This window comes from Ipomoea triloba, chromosome 3 (genome assembly GCF_003576645.1).
Source record: "Ipomoea triloba cultivar NCNSP0323 chromosome 3, ASM357664v1".
Lineage (NCBI taxonomy): Eukaryota > Viridiplantae > Streptophyta > Magnoliopsida > Solanales > Convolvulaceae > Ipomoea > Ipomoea triloba.
In genome coordinates, this window is record NC_044918.1 from 27975677 (window position 1) to 27987729 (window position 12053).

Below are 12053 nucleotides of genomic sequence, written 5' to 3' on the forward strand. Positions count from 1 at the left end.
CCCCCCCCCCCCTCCTTCACCAGCTACAAGCTTGGTACCTTGATCCATGGGTTTTTCACAAGGCCTCGACCCACAATCTAGTATCCTCAAGAAAATCTAACACATACTTCCTCAATGAAAGAAATATACCTTTCTTGGAACATACAACTTCAATTCCTAGAAAATACTTCAAAACTATATCAAAACCATACCTCCACATACTCAGCACATCAAGGTGAGAGTACCCGTGCAAGTCCCGATCAAAGATACTGCCGGAATCTCCCTCACGTGCTGGCGCGTGGAGCTAGAGGTGATTGGCGACGACGCGACGGTGGCGTGATTCCTCCTTTGGCGTTGCCCTACTATTCCGACCTTAGCCTAGTACCTCACACTTAGTCACAGGCTTTTATACCATGTTAACCTGAATATTTGTGTGTATTTACTGATGAAAAGAGCTATACAAGGGAAAGAGCTATACAAGGGAGCCTATTTAGTCACAAGGGAGCCTAGTACCTCACACTTAGTCACAGGCTTTTATACCATGTTAACCTGAATATTTGTGTGTATTTACTGATGAAAAGAGCTATACAAGGGAGCCTATTTATATACACTGCTGAGACACCTCAACCACATATTTTGAAATTCAAAGAGATCTAAATCCTCAACTACCCCCATCCCCCTCCCCTCTTCTTTCTCTCATTTAATAACATGTCAACAATTATTTTCAACTCATTAATGATGATCAATCTTCCAAAATCTCACTTCTTGGACTTGAATGGTTTTCCCACATTGATGGGCATGGCATAAGCAAGAACAAGGTCACCTACTTGGGCACTTTTCAGATGGTGGGTACTAAGACGGAGGAGAGCAGTGAAATTGGAACGATTGCGATGAGAGCATTCCACCACCCCAACTAGACCATACTTCTCCTGTTGAAATTTCTTATGGAAACTATGTTCGGATTCACTGCTATTCTGCCAAATGGGGTAAAAGGTGTAGTTGGGGTGGTGGACTGCTCCATTTTCACTGTTCCAGACTGTTCATTAGTCCAAAAAAAGTTGGCTGATGTGTATGCTAACATCATTAAATATTAATGACTTGGAAATAATGGTTGACATGTTATTAAATCAGTGGATTGGACACATGTTGATGTGGTTAATGCCTGGGATACTTAAATCTTTTCTCCTCACAAGGAAACTGGAATGAATATTAGTTATGGTGAAATGAGAATGTTAAAATTGGCATGCGCTAAACAAACAAGGAATGGAATGGAAATGACGTACACAGATGATGGTTATAGAATCACTTATAGAAAGTATATTAAGAGAAAGCAAATATATATTCTTTGAATGTGTCCAAAGAAGGCCTGCTGATGTAGGGTTATGTGTAATACAAAAGTTGCAAATAGGACAAGGAGAGAAGATGACAGAAAAGGAAGAAGAGGTTCAGTTTTTTCCAGACCATATGGTTTGTACATCGACATCTGTGATAGTATTGAATTCCCATTTTTCATGGCTGTGGTTTCTTCAAGATGAAATTGAATTGGAATTTTATGAGGCATGATGGCTTGTTTATCAGTTGCTACTACAGTAATTGTGACAATGTTTCACAGTTTTGCATCTCAAATGATGTCATTACTATTAGAAACCGATGAACTAGTATCACTAAATAGATTGCTTATGGTTGTGTATTTATGAAATCCAATCTATTTTCAAATCAGTAAGCATACTAAAGTTGTACCCAAGTATACAGTATTGTACACCTAGGAAAACCAAAGAAGCTCAACGGTATACAGATGAGTTATGATTTGCTATCTCAGTGATAGCACCCGAACCAAACCCCAAAGGTTCATGCTTTTACAACAGACCTCAAGAGACAACTAGGAATGTAATACATGATAGTGATTTTTTCCCCATGTTTATGATTATTTCCTTGCTGTACTTGTTTCTTCTCTTCTCATAGTTGAATGCTTTGAGCCACAAAAAGATGAAATGCTTGATGTGATTTTACATTCGATGTGAAAAAGATCTTTAGTTTTTTAACTGTGGACTTGTGACTTCTATTATTGTGTTTCTTCTACTTCAATAAAACAGGGGATCACTTTACTGTCCAAAACCCTATGGCATAGCTTTAAAAGGTTCACACAGAAATGCAATAGCCATCAAAAGCCGCCAAAAGGACAGTAACAAGTTCTATAGATGGTAAACTTCACATGTGATGGAAAGTGGGAATATATGTCAGAGCAGTGATGTGATTAGGAGAAGCACTGCACCTATCACAAGTGAAGAATCAAGTAATTCTGTATCATGTCATAATCTGGACAAGGAGGCAAACCTGGCAACTTGTAGAGTGTGCCAATGTACTGAATCTGACAAAAGGGGAGATGCTGCACTGGAATTCCTAGGTATTACTCCTCCATCAAGTGACACACAGGATAGAAATTGGGAGGTTAAGCCCTATCAAAACAAAGAAACAAAAGATGATGAAAATGATTGCAGTGCTAGAATTGAACCTAAAGGATCTAAGTTTGTTGAATTCATTAGTCCCGATGGGGAAGTTTTTGTCTGTAATGCTGATATTGAAATGGGTTTTGATCCTAACCAGGGCAGTTTAGTTGAACTTGGCTGTGCCTGCAAAAATGATCTTGCTCTTGTACACTATGCATGTGCACTCAAGTGGTTTGTCAACCATGGATCCACCACCTGTGAGATATGTGGATGTTTAGCTAGTCATATAAGAATTGCAGACTTCAAGAAAGTTATGAGTTCTTTGAAAGAGTATAATGTGCTAAGAGAAAGGACTGTTAGTGGGGAGCCTATTCCTTCACAGATGCAGGAAAACTCTAGTGTTGATCCTGATGCTGTTGCAGCTATTCGAAGGCAGAGATTGAGTGAAATTTCATTGTGGTTCAATCCCCATAACAACACCACAGCTGTTTCACATGTTATTGAACAACCTTCTACTTCTAATATGGTTGAAGATGAAGTCCCCCCAACTGAAAATAGTGCAACCAAATGGGCTGTGGAAGGTACTGGGATCCTCCTTGCTACAGGGCTGCTTACTGTTACTCTTGCTTGGCTCATTGCTCCCCATGTTGGAAAGGTAATCAAAAGTTGCTTTTACTTTGGTACATCCTTAGCAGTGTTATGTGGATGGCTTTGTTTTGGGTCCTACTTTTAGTTTAATTTAATTTTTTTTTCTGGTTATTTATTTTTAGTTCTGGGTTAATGACTGAAATGTGAAGGAAAATAGGGGAGTGGACAAGAATGTGAAGATTTTAAAACTGGGACAAAAATAGGAAAAGAGCATTGGGAGATGCGTTTCAGTGTTATTATTGTTTTTTCTCCGCACGTTGACCACAAACGCAAGTGGGATTTGCGTTTCACGTATAAAATACATGAGACGCAACAAAAAAAAAAAAAAAGGCGGCGACCATTTGGGGTCTCCTTCTCCTGAGAAGGCGCCCAGTTTGGTCAAGTGGGACTTGCGGCTCATGTATTTTATACGTGCGGAAAAATAATAATAATAATAACAAACGCATTTGGGAGATGCGTTTCTGACACTGAAACACATCTCCAAAATGTTCTTTTCCTATTTTTGTCCCAGTTTTAAAATCTTTACATTTTTGTCCACTCCTTTATTTTCCTTCACATTTCAGTCATTAACCCAAATTTTCTCAGTATATCTTGCTGAAAAGTTTTTTCTCCGTATACTAATCAAAGGAACAGTTGAATTTACTAACTAGGTGTTCATAAATTGTAAATTAAACATGACCTTCCAACATATAGTTCAATGTTTTGGGACTAACTTTGAAAGACCATATCTCAGTGATTACTTGATGAATTTGGACGTATCAAATATCTATAGAAAGCTTTTGAGGTCTAGTTTCTAAAGAATCAAATGGCTCTTGAAATGAAAGTCATAATAGAGTTATTAGCAATTTAGCAGAGGCTCTTAGTTATATACAGAATAAATGTATTAGTTTAATCTTGTTTCAAGTATTGAGATCCTTTCATTTCCTATTCTTGTAACCTATGGTATAGTGTCTTAAATTGAGTCTAGAATAGTCTACTTATTAGTATAAATAAGCATGTAATGATAGTGTCAAATCAAGGTGAAGTTGTATACACTTTAGTGAGTTATTGACGTATTGCATAATTATGTAATAATCTTGTAGTGTTTTTTTTCCTGTATTGCGTAATTACCTCTTTCATCTTTGTATAGCTAGATGAGTGAGCACATTACATTTGAAGCATTCATTACATAGATTCAATCATCTTATTATGCTTATGTTATTTTTTTGAAGTTTTAAGTTAACTCTGCATACCTCTGAAATTATATGTACATTACCTGTGGTGTGACCTCTCCATTCACACCTGTAAAATCCAATCTTTACTTTGCATGCATAGCTACTCCAGTTTGCCCTTTCTCCTGTTGAAATATATTCTAACTGAAATTTAAGCAAGAAACTTGTTTATACGAGATTTTCTTATTGCTCCTGCACTCTTTTGAGAAACTAGTTACTCCGACAATATGCTCTTTTCCCCTGCTTTATCTTCTTTTTTTTTTTAATATTTCCTCTTTTAAAATTATTTTTATTAATCAACTATTCATTGTGTAGAAAACTGCAAAAAATGGGCTGCATATTCTTCTGGGAGGCGTATGTGCATTAACAATTGTAGTCTTCTTTCGCTTTGTAAGTGTTTCCATATCCTCTTCTTTGTGACATTCCATCACCGGTTAGATTGCAGCAGTCAGATATCTATTTTACATGTCATTGCTTCTTAAATCTCTGCTACTTAAACATTTAACAATGTAAACGCTCTTGCACTGCCGGGGAATAATTACCCTTTTCTGTTTATTAATTTCAATTTGAAATAAATAATTAATTAAGAATACATTTCATAAATGAAATTCCAATACCAACTACTATTACCCTTGTTAAATGCAGTTTGTGTTAACAAGAATTAAGTATGGACCTGCGCGGTACTGGGCGATCTTGTTCGTTTTCTGGTTTCTTGTATTTGGCATATGGGCTTCAAGAACACATGCTCATTCAACATGAATATGATACTGCCTTCCTCCATTGCAAATATGTTCTGCTTTCTTTGGTTGTGAGTTGATTCAGGTGTTATTGTAGAAAAAATAAATAAATCATATGTTAGTATAGCATTATAGTTTATTCTTTTTGAGTCGGGGGGAGAAAAGCTCCTGATTATGTTGTTCTACACTCGATTATAATTTTTTTTTTTTCAGTTTACTGGTCTATAGACTACAGGTCTAGTGTCTTGGGTAAAGTCGTCATATTCCAGGACTAAAAACTGCTGCTTCATCTGAAATTCTCCTCGAGTTTATTTATTCATTTTTGAGTGATTGAGAGAAATTTGTAACTAATATTTAAAGATGCATATTTTAATACTTTACTTATTTTACAGCAATTGGATCAAAGATTCGAATAATAATTGAAATGACTTTTAATAATAGTGATGTAAAAATATCAAATCCAATAGCTTTATGACTTCGATTACTCAATGCATCCGTGAAAGAATCGGTGAATCGGTAAAAATGTACATGCACTAAAAAAAAAAAAATTAATGTTTTTTATTTTACCATTACAAGGGAGAAAGTGAAATACACTAACACTAGTAAAAAACTATACAATTCTCTCATCAAAAAGAAAAGGTTAAGACCAGCCAACAAGACCGACAAAAAGAAGACTTAATGCTCCCAGTGCATCCTTCATATGGTGTAACCCCACAGTTTTTTTTTTGGTATACTAAAATTGAAAACGAGGGAAGCTAACTCCACTTCAGGACACGGGCATAACACCGACTTGGAGAATCAAACAACAATCATATAAATCATCATCAAAGTTTTCAAAATAAATGTATATTCATTGATGTGGGGTTTCATTCAAAGAGAATAACTAATCAACAAAAATAAAAGATTGCAAAGCCAGCCAGGTCCTCTAATATCAATATTAGGCTCAATATGCACATGAGAGTTATCATAATTGATTTTACATTGACCTAGCAAACGTCAGAATCTATGGTCTGGTAGTAACTAAGATATCACCCGTACAAAGTATCTAATTTGCAAACATACATGTTGGCTGTCAAGACTATCAAAAGTATTTACATACAGTACAAGAGACATGATACATATCTAAGGAAGAAGTCATCTAATGGTGAGATGGGGTAGGGTGGGTGGGAGTTTTGTCAGCAATTAAGCTTTAATAACACGAGACAGCCTTTCAAAGAAGATTGGGCACATACTTGAGCTGAACATTAAGACATCTCTCATCCATTCTGGTGCTATTCTCTCAAAAGTTCCCAATGACGAAACTCGGTACAACAATTCTGGTTTTCCACTTGAGTTGTTTATCCATGTTAAAGTAAAAGAATAACCTGTGAAAAAGGCAGGATATATTTGGAATTAAAAATGATATCAGCAGTATCCATCTATAGCTTAATGGTGTCTAGAAGAAATGATAAAGTGAATTATTGCAAGTGTTGGAAAATTAAATGCCAGGAAAATCATAATTAATAAACCCATGCTGTATAATGACAGAACTAAACTCATTGTCTATGAGTACATAAGCTTTTGTAATCATTCTAATCAGGCAATTATGTCTCATCTCTTCATCTCTTGATATTCTATCTTTTATGCTACTTGTTTCCGCCACAAAAGCATGTCAGCATATGGTGGCCATTTGCCACCCACCACACCTCTCAACTCATTATTTCCTTAAAGAAGGATTTAAACAATAGGGCATGACTGCATTCAAAAAAAAAAAAAAAAAAAAATAGGGCATGACTAGATGGAAAATTGGCAAAAAAGATAACGAGGATGTTTGACAAATACTACCTCCGTCCCATTTTGTTTGTCTGATTCGGTTAACGAGGCTTGACTAAAGTTATTTTTAATTCAATTTTTCATAATATTAAATTTAGTATTAGTATATAAAATTTATATATTTAGAAACTACATTAAAAGTACTATTAAACACAAAAAATCAAATTTAAAAATAATTAAAAATTACTAAAAAAAAATAAGCAATGAAGAAAGAGTTAATTTGACCAATGAATAGTAAATAGGACAGGTAAAATGGGACAGAGGGAGTAGCTTATAGCTAATAGCAGATTGACTTAACTGATAGTTGTTAGCGGATTGGGTTAACGTGTTTGACTAGCCGATAGCATTAGCTGGTTGTAGAAAGATGTTTGGTAAATTAGTTGTTAGATGATAACTGTATGAGGGTTAAAATAAGAATAACAACAACAACAACAATAATATTATTATTATTATTATTATAGAATTTATATAAAAATAAATAAACATATGTTCACGGGCTCAAAAAGTTGAGTAACTCATATTGACTGTTTAACCAAATCAAACAGCTAATAATAGTCAAATAAGTCAAAATTGGCTGGTAAGCTATTTTACCAAACATGGCCAACAATTCAGGGAGAACACATCACATCCACAAATAATGAAACTCAGTCATTATCTTCAGTTTATCTCATCTTCTAGGCAACTTTGCCAAGCATCATTAGAGACTAGAGAGTATATATCAAATCTAATACAACATGTAGTACTTAAGGTAAAGAGTAAAATCATTCAAACAGGGACCAAAAGATATGCATCAATGGATCATCCTAAAGCATGTTATTTAACACTACTCAAACTAAAAAGCATAACACTTGTATAGAAGCAAGGAGTAATGAAGTTTTTAAAGGCTTTTTAGGGGAAGGTAGGTGTCTGTTTGTCAAATAACCCTTTACCCCTAAGTACGACATTCCTCAGTAGTAACTAGTAACAAGTTGGATCTAAAAAAAGGTATGAAAGATATGATAATGAGTCATAGGAGCAGAACATTAATGCAGAAAAGGTAAAGATTATTACCACTTGACTCGTGAAGAGCGGAGATAAGATATTCCTCATTTTCCATAAATGGTGATAGTTTCATTCCAACTATGCACCCAGCCAGGTCTTGAAACATGCAGGTTAGATGTTCAGCATCAGTTACCTCATTACCTAAAGCATTCCATAAAAAAAGTTAGACATACGCAAGATCATGCTTGAACACAAAGATTTAATTCAGTATTAGGATATACCTGAAGCATCCATGATTCTTCTACAGCATGGAGCCTGAAATTTTTTTTTTATGGTCATAGCAGTGAAAATGGTGCATAAAAATACTATATCCCACAAATTTTTGCAAGAATAGCACTAACCTCAATCATCTTACATAACCCATTTGTAGGTTCCTTCATGAGGTCATCCAAGTTTTCCTCTGCATCAGATGCATCAACTGGATTTTCATTGACAAGGAGGGATTGCCTACTACGCTTCCTAGTCTTCTTTATAGTTGGGGACTTAAATGCATGAGGTGAAACGCCCCCAGGATCATTTGCTTGTCCATTTTCACCTTCATAATCTTGAGATAAGTTATTAACTTGTCTCTGTTGTTCAAGGCTTTGTAATCTCTCAATTTCCTCTGATAGTTCTTTATCTGCAATGGGTTTGAGGATCCAAAATATTTCCAAACCATACGCAAATATGAAAATGTGTTTATAAGAATATAAATATTGGTTAGATAGTTTAATGAATGCTGAAAGGATTTATAGGCAAAGCTTATCCTTACTCTTAAGGTTCTCTTCCATCAAAAGATTTTGAATGTGAATTAGTTGTTCATCTTTGGTGGATCTGCACCAAGATAATGTATGTTTCACACTTTTCATTGTTACCGATAAGCGGTAAAAGGCAAATCATACTCAGGAACAGTTACCTTATTGAAGCCAATTCACTTTTCAACTCATTGACTTGCTTAGAAAGTTTGTCTTTTTCACTTCTCAAGTACTCTATCATTTCCTCCGCGGCTGAACCAACAAAGAACCAAACTACCAGTCAACCTTCACCTTAAGTCAAAGCATTCACTGAAATTGTGTTATAACTCATCAAAACATGAGTACCATGCAAGTTTTCAACATAACATTAACACCATTACTCATCAGATAACCAATTCATTCAAAAATAACTAGCATCTTACAGCCAAAAAGAAGAGAATGTCATACTATTTTGAGAAAATAACACAAAATCTGGAAATTCACAAAACAATGGGTGCACACATATTGTTTAATGTACCGGCTACATAATTCAAAAACTTCTCTTCTTGTTCACGATTCAGCTTCTCCATCTCGGAATCTTTTTCTTTCTACCACCCAAAAAACAAATAATATTAATAAAAAAAAAATGATAGACACAAACCAGATATGAGAAGTTCAAATCCGAAGAGCAGACCAAAAAAAAAAAAAAAACCAACCTTGAGCTTAGTGTACTTGTTATAGAGCTTTGCATAAATCGCCTCCATTTCGAAGAAATCCACAAAAATCGCTAAGCCCTTCAATCAAAGATTTAAAAAATAAAATAAAAAAGATACTGAATAGTAGCGGTACATGAAAAAAGAAAACCCTAACTCTGCATTCAAGAGCGAAATTTGAAATGGTGAACTGATGAAAATAATGTGCTTTCCACCAAATAACCAATGGAGCGTACTTATGTCACTGAGTTAGGGTTTCGAAGACTTGAATCAGATCAGAAACGAGAGGTGAGAGTGAGTGCAAACAGTGGATTGGAGGGAGGGAAAAGCCTTCGTACTGTACACCCACCCTACTTTTTAATTTTTTGAAAATCTCTTGGCATCGCCATTCAGATACTTCACCAGAAGACCCGCATCCGGAATGGGTTGGGTATTATATCCGACCCGATACCGCTCATGACCCGTCAACTCATTATGACATGTTTGGTAGAAAGGAACTATATATAATTCATTAGTCATTTCTCACTTAATTTCAAGAAATGAAAATTTTTAAAATTTGATTGGGTTTAGAGTGTATGGATTAAGGATATGTTTGGAAACTCGGAAAATAATTTCTGAAAATCATTTTTTGGATTTATGGTGTTTGGGAAGGAAGTGAAAAATAAGGTCAATGGAAATCATTTTATTGGTCAATGGAAAAGGAGCTAGTTTTTACGGAAAATGGCTTCCCCTTTTTTTGGGGAAAGTCATTTTCCGGAGCCCCTTCTTGGGCAACTCGATGCTTCTTCCACTTCTTCGCCTCCCAACTGCTTCTTCATCTTCAACTTTTTTCCATCTTCTTATCATCTTTCTTTTTCTTTTTCTTTTTGTTTCTTCAGTTGTAATTATTTACGGATCTGTGCATATTTTTCAGAGCAGAAAAAAAATCATCGATGTCAAACCACTCCGGCCTACTGGTTTCGAGAATGAAGTAATTATTTTTTTCATGTATTTCTTTTTTATAATTTTGTTCATTTTCCTACTTATTTTCTGGAAAATGAGCCAAACACACAAAGTTAATTTTCTACTCTGCAGCCAAACACAAGAAAGAAAAATATTTTCTGAAAAATGATTCATTTTCCAAAAATCATTTTCCACCTTTCCAAACACACCCTAAATTGAATATATAAAATAATTGTGTCATTTTTTTTAAGGTTACTATTGAGTTTCAAAGAAAATTTGTTTAGACCATTTGCACCTCATTCAAAGGTGTAAATTTTAATCATAGTTACACCTGATTATTTTTTAATTTTTACAAGACAAAAACTTGTATCAAACCTTTTCACTGTGAGACGGGTCGGGTCAAGATGCAAATGTACTGCTTATACACACAAATGTCATACTTATATGCTCAAATGTAATAGTAGCTAGGAATAAAATTTTTGTTACTTATAATGGTAAATGTAATACTTTTAAGGGAAAATACAATACTTTTACATTTCAATTTAAAAGTATTGCATTTTTCCTCAAAAGTATTCTATTTTCCCTTATAAGTAAGGGGCACTTGTCAAAATTACTTTTTATGAAAAATGTATTACTTTTTCTCTTATAAGTAACAAAAACTGTATTCCTAATAAGTATTATATTTGAGCATATAAGTATGACATTTGCATGTTGCTTCGACCCGACCCGACCATCTCACAAATATGGATCCATGAGACGGTCTCACACAAGTGTGACCCTTTTTACAAAGGCTTGCAAAATTAGTAATCCATGCATAATAGGGATTTTTGTGTCCGAACTTGATATTAAAAAAAGAAAAAATCATAGCTAGCTAGTGTGCTTCTCACGCACCAGCATCGCCCCGACAGGTGTGTGCATTGCTTATTTTTCCATTAGACGAGTCATGGTGGTGCCAACTAGTGGCCACCCTGACTACCTCGTAGCCCATCCCTGGGCATGTGTACTCCGGCGAATCCTGGGGGTTCGCCGGGCTACACGAGCCTACACTAGATGGCATCTGTTATGAAACATAATGAAGTGTCGTTAGCACGACGGCTAAGTAAGGAGATTCATAGGTCACCCAAAACTAAATAAAGGTTTTGGAAAATAGATATTTGAATACTTTAATACTTAGCTCATAGGCTGAGACTCTACCTGCAACAAGTTATGAACAGAGACTTGCCCAATTGGCAAACATGCCTTTCACAACAGTATGAATCTTCCTTCCTCTTCAACGAGGTCTCTTGATAAGTGTTTACTTACCAAAGATGTTCATTTCTTAATATATCATTAACCAACTGAGGTTGGATTTTACTTCACCTTTCACGGTGTGCAAGAATTTGGAACTCTTCCCAACATAGAGATTTCTCTCATTTTTATTCGGTTTAGGCAAGGCATGTCTTACTAGACTATACTGCCTCCATCTTTGAAAGTTATAACAATTATCAAGCAAATCAACAAATAGTGAAAAATCATGGATTTTACATTTTGATTTCATTCAGATTATTTGAGATTTTCCTCACGAGGAACTTTCCACCAACTTTCGCCTCAACGAGGGCTCACCAACTTCCATTGGTGCTTAAACTTTCATCACATCTCCTTTCATCGTAGCTACAGAGTAACTACATTCTCATATCAAAAGTCCATTTAGTTTCTTTGTAGAAAGCGTGAGGCCTTTGGAGTATTCTCTTAACTCCTTCTCTGACCACTTGGATCATCGAACTCGGGTTCAGTGGTCATCCCCCGGTCTAACACTGATCCCATGGACGTA

At 35.3% G+C, this 12053-nt stretch overlaps 2 protein-coding genes across 7 annotated transcripts in view; one reads left to right on the forward strand and one right to left on the reverse strand.

The window, feature by feature from the left end:
• Positions 1–5427, forward strand: part of LOC116012722 — a 7923-nt gene extending 2496 nt beyond the window's left edge. The window contains exons 2-4 of the mRNA XM_031252365.1: positions 2073–3081; positions 4601–4675; positions 4931–5427. Of these exons, the coding sequence (XP_031108225.1) occupies positions 2197–3081; positions 4601–4675; positions 4931–5044 (1074 nt within the window). The 5' untranslated portion in view covers positions 2073–2196 and the 3' untranslated portion in view covers positions 5045–5427. The remainder of the gene's footprint in view (positions 1–2072; positions 3082–4600; positions 4676–4930) is intronic.
• A 497-nt stretch (positions 5428–5924) lies between these two features.
• On the reverse strand, positions 5925–9699 carry LOC116012723. 6 transcript variants are annotated; one of them, XM_031252371.1, is made up of 10 exons: positions 9538–9698; positions 9305–9382; positions 9127–9196; positions 8771–8861; positions 8627–8688; positions 8217–8494; positions 8097–8130; positions 7885–8016; positions 7133–7184; positions 6289–6386 (listed from the first exon to the last, which is right to left on the reverse strand). In XM_031252371.1, exons 2-9 carry the CDS (start codon positions 9350–9352, stop codon positions 7168–7170), a joined length of 732 nt encoding a protein of 243 aa, XP_031108231.1. In that variant the 5' UTR covers positions 9353–9382; positions 9538–9698; the 3' UTR covers positions 6289–6386; positions 7133–7167. The 6 variants fall into 6 exon arrangements, with proteins under 6 accessions (XP_031108226.1, XP_031108229.1, XP_031108227.1 ...); XM_031252372.1 differs by lacking the exon at positions 6289–6386 and adding an exon at positions 6442–6756; XM_031252366.1 differs by lacking the exon at positions 7133–7184 and having other exon boundaries at positions 5925–6386.
• Positions 9700–12053: the final 2354 nt, after the last annotated feature.

Coding starts and splice junctions, on each gene's coding strand:
- LOC116012723 (XM_031252366.1), bottom strand. CDS start 9,352: ATGGAGGCGATTTATGCAAAGCTCTATAACAAGTACACTAAGCTCAAG. Junction 9,197..9,304: donor ACAAGTACACTAAGCTCAAG/GTTGGTTTTTTT, acceptor TTTGGGTGGTAG/AAAGAAAAAGATTCCGAGAT. Junction 8,862..9,126: donor GTTTTTGAATTATGTAGCCG/GTACATTAAACA, acceptor TTGTTGGTTCAG/CCGCGGAGGAAATGATAGAG.